Below are 17,549 nucleotides of genomic sequence, written 5' to 3'. Positions count from 1 at the left end.
AACCTACTGACCTGCTCCACATTGCCTACCTGATGCCCTTCACATAGAGTGTGTTCAATAATGTCTATCAAATTAGTTTCCTAAAGTGAATACTTTCTTTTATCTCCTTTTAAGTTCTTTCAGTTTAAAGTGAGGTAGGCGGGGGCACCTGGGTGGCTCAGTCATTAAGCGTCTGCCTTTGGCTCAGATCATGATCCCAGGATCCTGGGATTGAACCCTGCATCCGGCCCCTGGCTCCGCAGGAAGCCTGCTTCTCCCTCTCCCACTACCCCTGCTTGTGTTCCCTCTCTCGCTGTCTTTCTCTCTGTCAAATAAATAAAAAAATCTTAAAAAAAAATAAAGTGAGGTAGGCAATTGGCTTTCTCCAAATTTTTAATGTTCCACCCCTCCCCAGTGCTCCCCTACTCCTAAGCCTCCTAAGGTTTCACTTCTCACAAAGCTGAGTTGGCCCTTGTTTAGTGCTTAGCACATTATCTGTAAAATGTAAATATCAGGGGCGCCTGGGTGGCTCAGTCATTGGGCGTCTGCCTTCGGCTCAGGTCATGATCCCAGGGTCCCGGGGTGGAGCCCCGCATCCGGCTCCCTGCTCGGTGGGAAGCCTGCTTCTCCCTCCCCCACTACCCCTGCTTGTGTTCCCTCTCTCGCTGTGTCTCTGTCAAATGAATAAATAAAATCTTAAAAAAAAAAAAAACTTAAAAAAGGACTCTTGGAGTCCAGCTCTCTCTGAAAGAAAAAAAAATGTAAATATCAGTATGTCTGGCTATTGATGGTATTGCTATTATTTTCTTCCATCTTCTGTTTTCACTGGAGTTTAGAGCTATTAGTTTTGCCTTTCTTTATTCTACTTGATTTCCTATTCTTGCTTTTTATCCTATTTCTAATTGTTTCTGTTGGAGTGCTGAAAATATTGTCATGATGTCTGGCTAAATCAAGGTCTTCTTGGTCTCCTTAGTCTCTTTCTGATAGCTTATTGCAAGAATGCTTTAATCTAAGTGTTACAAAAGGGGAAATGATTATTTGCCTTATATTTTTTTTCCTAAGAGAGATGTAAATGGACTGTTCTTTGTCAAGCAATAATCTGATGCAGGATGAGTGATGTTTTTATTGGAAGTTCTGCCATTACATGTGGTATATATGTCCTAAGTAATACATCTGACTTAGAATGATTCTGTCCATAATTTGCTCTGAAATTTCATTTTATATTTTTATAGAGGTCATATTCAGTTGGCTTACCATAGGAGACTACTAGACTGTATGTCTTCTCTTTTATTATTTATTTTTCTGTCAAATTTGCCTATGATGGGTTCCTATATATATATATAATCTAAGTATTGGATTGAAGTACCCTTAGCTTTTCCTGTAGCCCCACTTTTATATCTTCGTCAACTGTTCAGTTTCATGATTTGATTATATACTTGGTTCATTTTGGTTATTTGCCACTTAGATGCAGCATGAATATTATCACACCTTCTAAGAAAGGCAAGCATTTAATTCCTCATGATAAATTCTTCACTTCCTAAGTGTGCCTGATACAAGATAGGACATGTCCTTTACCTTCTACTCTGTTATTTCTCACTTATTATCAATATTCCTGTCTTTCAAACTCTATTAGTTTACTTAAGAAGTGATTTTCTAGTTAGAGAGGTGAGAGTTTAGAGGTAAGTTCTTTTTCCTCTAAAGCAGGGTGCCTTTACACAAAGATACAGGCTCAAAGAGTATTAATAAAGTACAAGCAAACTTAAATGCTGCCTTTAGTCCTTCCTGATCTTTAGGAGTTGCAGTGGGGAAGAGAGGAAAAATCCCTATTCAAAGAGGAGTGTCAAGGGTTATGCCAGCCAGGGCTTAGCCTAAAGATGGGTAGAATCATGCTGATAGCCTTTGGTGCGTTAGAATGTGGGCCCCTTTTCATCAACTTGGAGGGAAGAATGACTTCTCTCAGCAGGTCTCAGGAGGTATATTTAACAGTACAGAACCTGTGCATGTCCTGATGTCTCATGATATCCTGGAAAGGTGGCTGTTGTGTCCTCCCTTTTAGGTGATCAATTAGGTGAAGTCTTTTCATTTTCACTCAGGGACAAGACTGTCCAAGCAAATTGGGGTAATAAGGTATCTTAGGGCTAGACTGCTCGGGTATAAGGTAGTAACCTATCAGTTCTTTATATTTATTTAAAAGCCAATTTTATTTATACATTTTAAGTATCATATTAGTACGTACATTTAAACCACTATATTATAATCAAATTGTAGTAGCCAGATTTATAGCAAAGACTTTTTTTTAAAAAAAAGATTTTATTTTTTTATTTGAGAGAGAGAGAGAGAGAGAGAGCGAGAGTGGGGGGGGGGGGAGGGGCAGAAGGAGAGGGACAAACAGACTCCCCAATGAGTGGGGAGCCCGATGCAGGGCTCAATTCCAGGACCCCGAGATCATGACCTGAGCTGAAGTCAGATGCCTAACCGACTGAGCCACCCAGTCACTCCTATAGCTAAGACTTTTCACCACTCTAGGGATCATTCTGGTAACTAAAGGAAGAAATTCACTATCAAGTAGCATTTGCTTTAGGTATCATGAGGGGATTGTCCCACGGATTCCTACCAAGACAGTAGGCTAGTCAGTGTTAAGTTTCTCAGCCTTAGGAGAGAATTGATCGTGGGCCTCGTGTTGTAGAATGTAGCTTAGGAAACAGTGCCTCTTTTGGACAAAAATATCGTTTTCAGGCTTGCCACACTGAATTGTCTCCATTGTTCAAGGAGACACCAAATTATGTGTCCTTTTAATCCATTTGTGTTGAGCATTTCAGGTTGATACATTTGTAGCCAGGCAGGCTGGTCCTCTGGTCCTATTGTTTCATATTCCCTCTACTCAGCAGAGTTGTTCTACACACCTGAAATGTACACTTCTGCCTTGGAGGGCACCTTCTCACCTAAATCTTTGTTAGAGGAGCTTGGAGCCGTGAGATTAGTTCAGACGCTTTGTCTCTGTGAGGAAGAAGTAGAATTGGCACATTGGTCCGAACAACTCTGAACAGGGAGGAAGAAGTAGAATTGGCACACTGGTCCGAACAACTCTGAACAGGGGGTAGAAAGTTGTGATCACAGAACTGCACAGTGGTCTTGCATGGGATTTATCAAAATACTAAAAGTGTGAAATCATTAAAAAGACAAACTGATTTTGAAGAGAGCTGAATCAAAGGATCCCAATAATTACCATTTAAAGCTCTCTTAAAATAGACACAATTATTACTCTCGTTGGTGGCAGAGCCAGAACTCAAAACCAACATTTCTGACTTTTAAATTTATTTTCTCTAGAAAAAAAATTTTTTTCTCTTGTATGTTTGATAAATTGTTACATATGCATACAGTTACTTCAGGTATCCTTTTCACCTGGAAACTTGCTAAGACTCCCCCATGTTTGGGTTAGATGCCCTTTGTATGTGCTCCAGCAGCTCCTTGAATTTCATGTAGCTTGCATTATAAACATATTAAGTTTAAAATTTTGACTTTGTCTCTTCCATAGTTTGTGAGCCCTAAGAGTGCAGGGACCATGCCTGTTTTATCTTCATATTTATAGAGCCTAGCATGGTGCCAATTAATATATATTGAAATGAACATACGTTGACTTACATGTGCAAAAATGTAAGAACTAGTTAGGATTTCAGGTTCTGTTTAAGAACTGTATTCATGAAACCTTAAATTAAATGAAAACTAGAGAGACTGAAGAAGATTTTTATGTATCTCTTTAGTATAAGATTATTATTATTTTTAAAGATTTTATTTATTTATTTGACAGAGAGACACAGTGAGAGAGGGAACACAAGCAGGGGGAGTGGGAGAGGGAGAAGCAGGCTTCCCGCTGAGCAGGGAGCCCGATGCAGGGCCTGATCCCAGGACCCTGGGACCATGACCTGAGCCGAAGGCAGACGCCTAACGACTGAGCCACCCAGGCGCCCCAGTATAAGATTATTTTTGAATCGGTGGGACACAATATAATATTAATAGTGTTTAGAAATACCTGGAATATATCTGTCATAGACTAATCCATTGACAGAAAAGAACAGAAATTGCACAGTGCAAATAGTAGTTTAAAGTATGCAGTTGGACTAGGATTAAATACACTAATGTATGCCTAACAGGATGTAGAATAAAACTTTTCTCTTACTTTGAAATGAGCATCCATGATCCTAAAATGAAGAGCAAAATGTTCTCCTTTCCTTTCCATTCTCCTTTCCCCTTCCTTTCCCTTCCCTTTCCTTTCCTTCCTGCCCTCCTTCCTTCCCCCCTTCCTCCTTCTTCCCTTCCCTTCCCTCCTTCCTTCCTTTCCTTTTTATCAGGTAGGCTCCACGCCCAGTGTGGAGCCCAACACAGGGCTTGAACTCATGACCCTGAGATGGAGACCCGAGTAGAGATCACTTAACTGACTGAGCCACCCTGGTGCCCCAAAATGTTCCACTTTCTAAAGCCCATCAGTTAGGGCCAGAAATAAGAGGACTTTCACTTTAACTATCACTGAGATCACTATTCCTTCCCTTTCCTTAAAATACTGAGGAGCACAGTGGGGTATTCTAGTTATCTACTGTAGGTAACAAATCACTCTAAAGCTGAGTAGCTTAAAACAACAATCATTTTATTATCTATCATAGTTTCTGTAGATTAGGAATTTGGGAAGGACTTGGTGGAGAGATTCTGACTCAGGGTCTCTTATATACTTGAAGTCAGATGGGTGGCTACAGTTGGAGCAGCTGGAGGGGTTTGGCCAAGAATTTCTCTCTCTTTATGTAGTCTCAGGACTACATAAGGGCTACCATGTGGTTTCTCTACATGGGCTAGTTTGAGCTTCTTCATACCTTGGTAGCCTCAGAGCAGTCAGACTGCTTATCTGTTGGCTTAGAGCTCCAAGCAAAAGTATTGCAGCTAGGAAGGCATAGCTGTATCACTTTTTATGACCTAGCCTCCCTCTCACATCAGGGATTTATGCACTAGGGGGGCCCTACAAAATTTACCCAAGATAGCCTGCATTCGGATACCTACAACCTAGAGAGTATCAGTGATCTATCAGAGTTAAGAGAAACAAAGACAACAATGAAGGAGTGATTTCCAACATGTTAATCAGAGTGAGGTCCAGAACCACTAAGAGATTTATTACAAGGAATTGGCTAATATAATTGTGGGGGCTAGATAAAAGAGTCTGAAGTCTTTAGGGCAGGCAGCCAGGAAGAGAAGATCAAGAGCATGTTGGAACCCCATAAGCACAGGCTGAAGCTTGTTGCCCACAAGCAGTAAGGAGAAGATCATGAGCAGGCTGGAACTCCAAGGGCATCAACTGTTTGGAATCTCCAAGCTCAAGAAAGGCCTAAGCCCTCTTTTATTTTTATTTTTTTAAGATTTTTTAAATTAATTAATTAATTTATTTATTTATTTCATTTTTAAAAAAAAATTTATTTATTTGACAGAGACAGCAATAGAGGGAACACAAATAGGGGGATTGGGAGAGGGAGAAGCAGGCTTCCTGCCGAGCAGGGAGCCCGATGTGGGGCTCGATCCCAGGACCCTGGGATCATGACCTGAGCTGAAGGCAGACGCTTAACGACTGAGCCACCCAGGTGCCTCAAGATTTTATTTATTTATTTGACAGAGAGAGACACAGCAAGCGAGGGAACACAAGCAGGGGGAGAGGGAGAGGGAGAAGGAGAGGGAGAGGGAGAAGCAGACTTCCCGCTGAGCAGGAAGCCCCATGCAGGGCTCTATCCCAGGACCCTGGGACCATGACCTGAGCTTAAAGACTGAGTCACCCTGGTGCCCCAGGCCTAAGCCCTCTTTCAAAGGGCTTACCCAATCAGGTCAGGCCCATACAGAATAGACTTTCTTTTGATTAACTTAAAGCCAACTGATTAGGGACTTTTTTTTTTTTTTTTTTTTTGAGAGAGAGAGAGGGCATGTGTGAGTGGTGGGGGTTAGGGGGTGGGGCAGAGGGAGCAGGAGAGAGAATCTTAAGTAGGCTCCATGCCCAGTGTAGAGCTGGACGCGGGCTCAATCTCATGACTCTGAGGTCATGACTTGAGCTGAAATTAAGAGTTGGAGGCTTAACCAACTGAGCCACACAGATGCCTCTGATTAAGGACTTTTATCACATCTGCAAAATGCCTCCACAGCAACACCTATATTAATGTTTGATTAAATAACTGGGGAATGTAGTTTAGCCCAGCCAAGTTTCTACATCAAAAAGCCATCACGCAACAACAGCAAATATAAAACATGCATCCCTTTCCTTTTCCTTCTTCCCTGTGCCAATATACCAGGGGAGCTGGAGCCTAGAATAGAGAGATGGAGGAGGTGTCCCAGAGGCAGACTACATCACCCTCCCGCAGACTCCAAAGGGAGGGAATGAGAGGAATAAAAAGGCAGACCACATCCTCTCCCTATCCATGTCCCCGGAGCTACAAATCTGGCCTGCAATCGGAAACAGGAAAGCTTTGAATGGATATAAGACAAAATTTTAACAATGGATAGCACATGAGAAGTTATGAGTTCTAACAGAGATGTCCGCAAGACGCTGACTAGCAAGGAAAGGAGATTTAACATAGTAAATTTGGGTACAATGACTAGAGATGAAACTCCACTGAGTTGAGGGACCTAAATAACAAAATGATTAGAGGCGCCTGGGTAGCTCACTAAGTTAAGTGTCTGCCTTTGGCTCAGGTCATGATGCCAGGGTCCTGGGATCAAGCCCTGTATTGGGCTCCCTGCTCAGCGGGGAGCCTGCTACTCCCTTTCCCTCCCGCTCCACCTGCTTGTGCTCTCTCTCTCCCTCTGTGAAGTGGATAAATAAAATCTTTAAACAATTTAAAAATGATTATTAGATTACAAAAATTAGAAGAACTACTGCAGATGTTAGACAAGGAAGAAAAAAATAAATGGGGAAAGCTTAAGGGAAGTTTTTGTTTTGTTTTGAATCTTTTAAAGACAGATTAAAGTGATAGTGGTATAACATAGGTGGACTTTAAGGGAGAAGGATTGGGGCAGTTAGGATGCTATTGCAATATTCTAAATAGGAATTAACAATAACCTGATCCAGAATTACAAAGATAAAATGGAATTGGAGAAGGAAAAATCTGAGAAATATTTCAAAGATGAGAACAATAAGATTGATTACCAAATAGAAGTGTGACAGCAGAAAGAGTATTTCAGAGTATTCCTTGGTTTATAACTTGGGCAACTGGAGAAATGGTGGCATTGCAAACATAAATTCAGTAAGGTATTGAGAAGAAAATCACTCTAAGTTAGGGAAGGAAAATCTATTTGGGAGACCAAGACATTCAATTTGGGATTATTGAAGCTGAAGTCACAATTTGATACAAATTGGAATAAAAGAACATCAGACTAGCTTTATAGTAATATGTAGGAAGGACTGCAAGTGGGAGGTCCAGGTTAGGAAAATGAAGAATTTGGAGGCACAGGTGGTGTTTTTTAAAAATGATTTCTTCCACCTGAAGATAGTGTCATTTAGAAGAAAAAAGAGTAAAGAGGAATGAAACATTTGGCTACCCAGATGGTGTCAAAGAACAAAATAGGATTTGATTTCTAGACCATGGTTTAAGATCCTGGAACTGGTGAGTTTTTGGCAAGGACAGGGAGTATGTCATAAGGAAAAAAAAAAAAAAAAAAAGGTTTACTCTTTTTTTTTAAATTTTTTTTCAGAGGGGAGGGGAAGAATCAAAGAAGAAATTGTTCTTAGAAAAAAAGAACGAACAGGAAAGAGAACTGAGTGAACAAATGCAAGTCTTGGAGAAAGAATAACAACGTAGAAGATACCCAGTGTTTCAAGAAAGGTGAAAGGTGAAAGAAAGGAAGCTGAATTCTTGTTAACATTTACTGAGAGTTCATAATATGCCAGTACTGTGGCAAATTCTTTATATGCATTATCTCATTTAATCCTTACAACAAGCTTTTTTCCCACTTAACAAAATGTCATGGACATTTGTGTCAATAAAGATCTGCATCATTTTTAATGGATGTATAGCATAGTATTCCATTGTATGAAGTGTCATTGTGGTAAGCTACAGTGAACCCTCCTACTCAGACATTTTTTCTACTTTTGTATGCTTTTTCTTAACAGATGAACATCTTGTTTTAGTTTTGTAATTTCATTTTTTGAACAATATTGTGATTCAAAAATAAAAATACAAAAATGTATATAGTATAAATGTTTTCTTCCACTCTTGTTCCCTGTTCCACCCTAACAATTATTAGTTTATTTTGTATCTTTCCATAATTCCTTTATGTTATATAAGCATATATAAAAATATATTATTTTTTCCTTTTTTTAAACACATAAGTGATTGTATCTTTAGGATATCTTTAGGATAAAATCTTAGAAGTGATATTGCTAAATTAAAGGGTAGTTTCAGTTAAAATCTTTAAAATATATTGACCAATTGCTTATCAGAAAGGCAGTACACACCAACAATGCATGACTGTCACTAAATCCATTTCACTTATTTTCTTATCTTTATCTATATATCTGAATATGTATGAGGAGTCCAGAATAAATGTTAAAAAGACTGTGATTTGTACTATAAAGCTAATTGTGATATTATACAGAAGTGATTATACAAAAAACTTTGGACTTACCTGTTTAAAATTTATAATATAGATAGAGGAACACAATGAAAAGAAAAGGTTTTATCTAAGTTGTTATTTACTTTTCTGTGGTTTTTTTTTTTTATTGGATGAGTGGGGAACCAGGTAGGAATGAAAAGATGAATGAAAAATTTCAGTTGTTTGTAGTGCAAAGATAAGTAACAGAGCTGAATGAGACAAAGAATAAGCAGAAGGAGAAGTAGGGGCAGGTGTCAGATGAGAGTGAAAAATGCAGGTATTTTACAACCTCTGCTTTCTATGATTAAATTGGTGTGTATGATTGTAATAAAAATCAAAACTAAATTTCAACTGAATATGTACATTTATCTCTTTTTTTTTCTTAAATAGATTTGATTATCAAAGAAATGGATACTTCTCCCTCCAAAAAATATCCAGTTAAAAAACGGGTGAAAATACACCCCAATACGGTGATGGTGAAATATACCTCCCATTATCCCCAGCCTGGGGATGATGGATATGAAGAAATCAATGAAGACTATGGAAATTTTATGGAAGAAAATCCGAAGAAAGGCCTGCTGAGTGAAATGAAAAGAAAAGGAAGAACTTTCTTTGGAACCATGGACACTCGACCTCTGCCAACAGAAGACCCAATGACCAATGATATTGGACAATTCCAGAGCTTTGCAGAAAAAAATATTTTTCAATCCAGAAAAATGTGGATAGTGCTGTTTGGATCTGCTTTGGCTCATGGATGTGTAGCTCTTATCACTAGGCTTGTTTCTGATCGTTCTAAAGTTCCGTCTCTAGAGCTGATTTTTATCCGTTCTGTCTTGCAGGTCTTATCTGTGTTAGTTGTATGTTACTACCAGGAGGCCCCCTTTGGACCCAGTGGATACAGATTACGACTCTTCTTTTATGGCGTATGCAATGTCATTTCTATCACCTGTGCTTATACGTCATTTTCAATAGTTCCTCCCAGCAATGGGACCACTATGTGGAGAGCCACAACCACAGTCTTCAGTGCCATTCTGGCTTTTTTACTTGTAGATGAGAAAATGGCTTATATTGACATGGCTACAGTTGTTTGCAGCATCTTAGGTGTTTGTCTTGTCATGATCCCCAACATTGTTGATGAAGACAATTCTTTGTTAAATGCCTGGAAAGAAGCCTTTGGGTACACTATGACCGTGATGGCTGGACTGACCACTGCTCTTTCCATGATAGTATACAGATCTATTAAGGAGAAGATCAGCATGTGGACTGCACTGTTTACCTTTGGTTGGACTGGGACAATCTGGGGAATATCTACTATGTTTGTTCTTCAAGAACCCATCATCCCATTAGATGGAGAAACCTGGAGTTATCTTATTGCCATATGCGTCTGTTCCACTGCAGCATTCTTAGGAGTTTATTATGCTTTGGACAAATTCCATCCAGCTTTGGTCAGCACAGTACAACACCTGGAGATTGTAGTGGCTATGGTCTTGCAGCTTCTAGTGTTACACATATTTCCTAGTGTCTATGATGTTTTTGGAGGGGTAATCATTATGATTAGTGTTTTTGTCCTTGCTGGTTATAAACTTTATTGGAGGAATTTAAGAAGGCAGGATTATCAGGAAATTTTAGACTCTCCCATTAAATGAATACTTGATTATTATCTTAACATTTAGTTATTAATAGGTACACTGCCATTTTAATGTTTACCTATAAATGTCTTGCGTTGTATAACTGGCAGAGTGGTATATAAAATTAATATATGCAGATGTAGAAAATTTATTCTAGTCTAATATGTTAAAAAACAAATATTAAATATGTGAAACACCATGAACCTAGTGTCTCTACTGTTATCAACAAAAGGTAATTGTGGTAGGATAATGTTAACTTTCATCACTAAAAAACATAATACTTGAGGAAATGACCCCTTTCCAATGGAACTTCTGCGGCCTTAAAAAAATGTTCATGCACAATGTTCTACAAATGTTTAATAAAAATCTTTCAATATTCAAAAATCTTCATTGGTGAAAAGGTCACAATAGGGTGAAATGCTTAATACCAAGCCCTGATTTGTCATCTATTTACATTAGAAACTAGAGGTTACTAGGTTGGGTAAGGGAGCTTGAGTTGAGGCAAGAAAGAGGGAACAAAGGAAAACAGCTGGTTTTTCAATGACCATAGTGGTTGTCCTACTTTCAAACAGGAAATTGCTCTTCCCTTTGCTATGGCTACCTTAGGTAATGCATAGGAAATGGAAGTAGGGAGAAGACTGGATTCTTGACAGTCTATGCCATTTTGTGCCTGATGGTGGGAGACTTAATGTTGGGGCAGGGTCTACTTACCCTCAGTTTTACAGATCTTTTCCAAAACTGCCCTTGTTTATAATTTTGTAGCAAATATATGTGTGAGCTGCAGTAAAGATACTCCTTACCCCTGAAAAAAGACACTAACAGGAATCACGGTGTAGCAGAAAATTGATACAACATGGTCACTTGAAATTCTTTTCAAAAGGGTGTAAAAGTCGGTAAAAATATATAAGGTTAGCATTAATTTGGGTCTAATTTGGGCAATTTTACTAATTTAGCACAACAAATGTTGATATGGTTATTAAACTATTGTTATTGTTACTGAGTTATTTTACCTCCAAATTCACTCTTCTGTACTTACCTCTGTGATGCTATGGCTCAGACCTTGCAAATTATATTTTTCCTATACTGACTGGTGTCTCACTAGGTTCCATCAATAAAGGGCATTAGAGGGAGACTAGAAGACAGGAGAAGGGGAGAAAGGATTTCCTCCTTTCCATTTGTTTGCAGTTTCTGTCTTTGTTACCCCAGCAATAAGCAATACCCCTTTGCTCCAGCAGCAGCAACTGATCTCAGCCTTGAGCTTCTTTTGGCACTCCTCCATCCCCCAGCAGCCTCATCATATCCCTCTTAGTAGGAGGAGGACCAGATAAACAGCATCCTTTCTGGGATCTGAGCCATAGCTCAGCTGGGTCATTCCTCTGAGCTTCGGACACCTTATAGTCCAACCTTGACCCCTCTTTTTCACTTGCACTAAGGGTGGTAGCTGCTCTGTACAGTTATCACCTCTGGGCTACTGCAGTGTTCCCTCTTTGCTTTTTCAGCCCATCAATACCCAATACTAGATTCTTTCTGTTAAAATATCTTGTGATTTCTGTCTTCTTGACTAATATGTCTCTAAACCTTTCCCCAAATAGCCCACAATCATTAGTAGGGTATCTGTGCTTTTGGGAAGATGTTAATGTTCAGATTTTCCAGGAATTACCAGACACTGGCTCTCAACTATCCAAACTGAAGAAATTATCCAAATTGAAGTATAGAAAGAAAAAGTTTTGAAAAAAAATGAACAGAGCCTGGAATGACCTGTACTAAGGACTAAGAAGTCTAGCATAAGTGTAAATGTAGTCTCAGAAAAGGAGAGAGAGGGAAAGGGGCAGAAAAAAATATTTGAAGAAATACTGGCCAAAAGATTTCTAAATTTGATAAAAGGAAACAATATGAGCCAGTAATCCACAGATCCAGGGAAATAAGTGAACCCCAAGCAGCATAAATACGAAGAAAACCACACCTAGAAACATAGTGCAACTGCTGATAAATAAAGATAAAGAAACAAAACTTTAAAAGCCGAAGAAAAAGACATATGACATACAGGAAAACAGTAAGACAGCTTCTCATCAGAAACACTGGAGGCCTCACTCTTGCCACTATTGTTCAACATAGTACTAGAAGTCCTAGCAAGAGCAATCAGACAACAAAAAGAAATAAAAGGTATTCAAGTTGGTAAAAAAGAAGTCAAACTCTCTTTTTGCAGATGACATGATACTTTATGTGGAAAATCCAAAAGACTCCACCCCCAAATTACTAGAACTCATACAGCAATTCAGTAATGTGGCAGGATACAAAATGCACAGAAATCAGTTGCTTTCTTATACACTAACAATGCAACTGTAGAAAGAGAAATTAGAGAAACGATTCCATTTGCAATAGCACCAAAACCCATAAGACACCTCAGAATAAACCTAACCAAAGAGGTAAAGGATCTATATTCTAGGAACTACAGAACACTCATGAAAGAAATTGAAGAAGACACAAAAAGATGGAAAAACATTCCATGCTCATGCATCAGAAGAATAAACATTGTTAAAATGTCTATGCTACCCAGAGCAATCTATACCTTCAATGCCATCCCAATCAAAATTCCAATGACATTTTTCAAAGTGCTGGAACAAACAATCCTAAAATTTGTATGCAATCAGAAAAGACCCTGAATCGCCAAGGAAATGTTGAAAAAGAAAAACAAAGCTGGGGGCATCATGTTGCCCAATTTCAAGCTATATTACACAGCAGTAATCACAAGACAGGATGGTACTGGCACAAAAACAGACATATAGACCAATGGAACAGAATAGAGAGCCCAGATATGGGCCCTCAACTCTATGACCAAATAATCTTCGACAAAACAGGAAAAAATATGCAATGGAAAAAAGACAGTCTCTTCAATAAATGGTGCTGGGAAAATTGGACAGCCACATGCAGAAGAATAGAACTCGACCATTCTCTAACACCATACACAAAGATAAACTCAAAATGGATGAAAGACCTCAATGTGAGACAGGAATCCATCAAAATCCTAGAGGAGAACATAGGCAGTAAACTCTTTGACATCGGCCACAGCAACTTCCTTCAAGATAACATCTCCAAAGGCTAGTGAAACAAAAGCAAAAATGAACTTTTGGGACTTCATCAAGATAAAAAGCTTCTGGGGTGCCTGGGTGGCTCAGTCGGTTAAGCGACTGCCTTCGGCTCAGGTCATGATCCTGGAGTCCTGGGATTGAGTCCCATGTCTGGCTCCCTGCTCAGCGGGGAGTCTCCTTCTCCCTCTGCCTCTTCCCCCCCACCTTGTGCTCTCTCTCTCTCATTCTCTCAAATAAATAAAATCTTTAAAAAAAAAAAAAAGATAAAAAGCTGCTGCCCAGCAAAGGAAACAGTCAACAAAACAAAGAGGCAACCCTCTTTGTTATTTGCAAATGACACTACAGATAAAGGGCTGGTATCCATGATCTATAAAGAACTTCTCAAAATCAACACCCAAAAAACAAATAATCAAGTCAAAAAATGGGCAGAAGACATGAACAGACATTTGTCCAAAGAAGACATACAAATGGCTAACAAGACACATGAAAAAATGTTCGTCATCATTAGCCATCAGGGAAATTCAAATCAAAACCACACTGAGATACCACCTTATACCAGTTAGAATGGCAAAAATTGACAAGGCAAGAAACAACAAATGTTGGAGAGGTTGTGGAGAAAGGGGAACCCTCTTACACTCTTGATGGGAATGCAAGTTGTTACGGCCACTTTGGAAAACAGTGTGGAGGTGCCTCAGAAAATTAAAAATAGAGCTACCTTATGACCCAGCAATTGCACTACTGGGTATTTACCCCAAAGACACATAGTGTCTTTGTCTTTACCCCAAAGACATGTAGTGAAAAGAAGGGCCATGTGCACCCCAGTGTTCCTAGCAGCAATGTCCACAATAGCCAAACTGTGGAAAGAGCCGAGATGCCCTTCAACAGATGAATGGATAAAGAAGATGTGGTCCGTATATACAATGGAATATTACTCAGCCATCAGGAAGGATGAATACCCAACTTGTACATCAATATGGATGGGACTGGAGGAGATTATGCTAAGTGAAATAAGTCAAGCAGAGAAAGTCAATTATCATAAGGTTTCACTTATTTGTGGAACGTAAGGAATAGCATGGAGGACATTAGGAGGAGGGGAAAAATGAAAGGGGGGAGATCAGAGGGAGAGATGAACCATGAGAGACTATGGGCTCTGAGAAACAAACAGGGTTTTAGAAGGGAGGGGGTGGGGGGATGGGTTGGCCTGGTGATGGGTATTAAGGAGGGCACGTACTGCATGGAGCACGGGGTGTTATACGCAAACAATAATAGTGGATCAGTACATCAAAAACTAATGTATGGCGACTAACATAACATAATAAAATAAAATTAAAAAAAAAAAAGAAGAAACACTGGAGGCCAGAAAAGAACAGAATGACATTTTAAAGTGCTGAAGAATACCGCTTTGATGGCTTATCCCCTATAGGATAAAGGCTAAGGTCCTTATCTCCTATAACCTGCTATTGCTTACTTTTCTAGTCATCTTCTGCTCCAGCAATATTGTGTAATACCTTTTCAATTGTGTAATACCTTTTTAAATGCAGTCCCCTCTATGTGGAAGACCCATCTCCTTTGCCTACTTATTTGCCTGATTAGCCTGACCATACAACTCCCCCTGTGGTTTAATGTCCCCCTGTACGTTTCTATAGCTGTATTAACTATATTAATAATAAATATATTTAAATCTCATTCTCTGACACTGGATTGAACTTCTTTCAGTTAAGACTGATCTTTAGATTTCCAGCACCTATTATAGTGCCTACCACAGAGTGGACTCAATAAATTTTTGTTGAATTAATTCCCATAAAAGCATAACAATACTCAGTTCAGAAATTAAATTTAGTTACCAGGGTCCACTAATTTCTATACTTCACAGTCAAGCTTGTGATTAGTTACTTCTTGTTGATTAGTAAGTAGGGCTTTTTTGTTGTTGTTGCCCTAAACAGTCCTACCTGGCAGTGATGTTAAACCAGATCATCCTCTAATCATGTCTAACTATAACCTATCAAGTTTCCTGGGAAAGATCTTGAGACATGGAGGCTCATTTTCCCCTTCCTGTCTTCCCAGATCCTTTCCTTCAGGATTAATAAAGTGAGCTGCCTGCATGTTTTTATCCTAGACAGATTAGCTATCCCTATCCAAGCTCCGTTTCCAGTCCATAGGTCATAAGTTTTGGTCTAAATATTATTGTCACATGATTCTGGCTAGTCCCTGGTCCACTCAGCACTAATTAGCAGGGGTGATTCCCATTTTTGGTTTGAGTTCTGCTAAAAGAGAGGAAGAAGAAGCCATGTGAATGTTTATATTTGGAAGCTGGGGAGCCAGGGTGTATGGAAGGAAGTCTCTGGGACAACTTCCACCCCATAAGAACATGTAACTCCATTCCTTCTAAGTCACTATACTGCAATTTCATATATGGCTTTTGCCTATCTACTTTCTACCCAATGCTTTGTTTCATTGCTATTTCTTTTTTTCTTCAATTCCTTCTCCTTTTCATATGTTTTTTTAGCTTTTCTTTCTTTCTTTCTTTCTGAAAGATTTTATTTATTTATTTGACAGAGAGAGACCCAGCGAGAGAGGGAACACAAGCAGGGGGATTGGGAGAGGGAGAAGCAGGCTCCCCACTGAGCAGGGAGCCTGACACAGGGCTCGATCCCAGGACTCTGGGATCATGACCTGAGCCAAAGGTAGATGCTTAACGACCGAGCCACCCAGGCACCCCCCCTTTTTTTTTTTAATTTCTGGTAAGAATGGGTGATGAGGAAACTTAAAGAAGGAAAACTAAAAGGAAAAAACATGTTTACAGGGAACTAAAAACCCTTTTAAAAGAAAGCTCTTTTCCTTATTTCTTCTATTGCTTAAATAGGTGGCACACAGTAGTCAAGAGCTCTAGATCAAAATCTTGTGACGGGTCTGTTCAGACCACTGGTTCATTCAAAATACGTATTCCCTTACAAAATAAAATCTAAACTTACAACTTCAGCATATTTTTCTGGTTCTTTTTCCCCACTTACGGCAGTGGTATAAGCTACCTGATGGCGGGAACCACTTTACCTGTTGTATTTGTATAAACACCCCCAACCCATCACATGTTAAATATGTAAATAAAATTGAACTGAGCCAGGTTTTGCTAAGTTTGTTGTATGATTTTGGAGAAACAGTTTTCACCTCTGGACAATCATTTCTCCAGCTTAAAAAATGAATATAATAGCATCTCAATCCATAAACTTTATATGTATCAACAAATAAAACTATTGTATTAGCTTGAGCTGCCAATAACAAAATACCAACAACAGAAATTTAATTTCTCCTGGTTCTAGAAGCTGAAGTCCCACATCAATGTGCCATCATAGTCAAATACAGGTGAGAGCTCTCTTCCAGGCTTGCACATGGCCCCTTCTCACTCCTCTCATGGTGGAGATAGAGAGCAAGCTCTCTGCTGTCTCTTTTTACAGGAACACTAATCCTATAGTAGTAGGGCCCCACTCTTATATCAGTCAATCTTAAGTACCTCCTAAAGTCCCTGTCTTCAAATACAGTCACATTAGGGGTTAGGGCTTCAACATATGAATTTTGTGAGGGGACAAACTCAGTCCATAGTAGCCATTATAAATATGCAAAGGAATTTAGACCATTAGAATAAATTTGAAGTTCATCTACATTATTTACTTTGGATGCTAATAATGGGATATAGACATACAGTAGCTGTTGCCCAGAGTTTCATGGTTTACTTGCCAGAGCCAACTTAAAGTCAGGAAGGGGTGGACGGTGATTTGTGCTTGATCTTGTGGTCCTAAATAATGGCAACCAAAACACATACATCAGAACTCAAATGAATAATTTTGAAGTTAAATGCACAAAAGTGTGAACCCTTGGGACTTACAGTTAGGCCAGGATGAAAGAAGGGAAAGGAAGATGTATTAACACCTTAAACAATATTTACTTACCATCTATAATGTAGTTGGCAGTAGGGAAAAATACTGACATGGTTCCTGACTTAATGAGTTTACCATCTACGTGGGGATACGGACAAACTCAACAGCTTGTTTGGGGAAAATACCTGTGCTCCATGAAGAGTATCTAACCCAGCCGGTTTCCCTGAGGAGGCGACGCCTAAGTGGAGCCAAGCCACATGATGGTTCAGAAGGCAGGAGGCAGGTTGAGGTGGGGGGGGCTGCAGTACTGGAGTGGGGAGAACCAACTTACTGATGACCGGGCAGGTGGCTGGGACTGGGCCGTAAGA

General features: G+C 39.4%; 1 protein-coding gene across 2 annotated transcripts in view; it reads left to right on the top strand.

Moving 5' to 3' along the window:
- SLC35G2 (solute carrier family 35 member G2) overlaps positions 1–10,423 on the top strand; it is a 46,281-nt gene extending 35,858 nt beyond the window's left edge. The window contains exons 2-3 of one of the 2 annotated variants that reach the window (XM_073899678.1): positions 7,693–7,823; positions 8,983–10,423. In XM_073899678.1, coding sequence (XP_073755779.1) covers positions 9,000–10,238 — 1,239 coding nt within the window. In that variant the 5' untranslated portion in view covers positions 7,693–7,823; positions 8,983–8,999 and the 3' untranslated portion in view covers positions 10,239–10,423. The remainder of the gene's footprint in view (positions 1–7,692; positions 7,824–8,982) is intronic. The other variant, XM_025870466.2, reaches the window with a different exon arrangement.
- Positions 10,424–17,549: the final 7,126 nt, after the last annotated feature.

This window comes from Callorhinus ursinus, unplaced genomic scaffold, assembly GCF_003265705.2.
Source record: "Callorhinus ursinus isolate GAN/ISIS: 27379988/994484 unplaced genomic scaffold, GSC_fseal_2.0 scaffold1, whole genome shotgun sequence".
Lineage (NCBI taxonomy): Eukaryota > Metazoa > Chordata > Mammalia > Carnivora > Otariidae > Callorhinus > Callorhinus ursinus.
The sequence above is the reverse complement of the archived record's forward strand: the minus strand, read 5'-3'. Positions and strand labels throughout refer to the sequence as shown.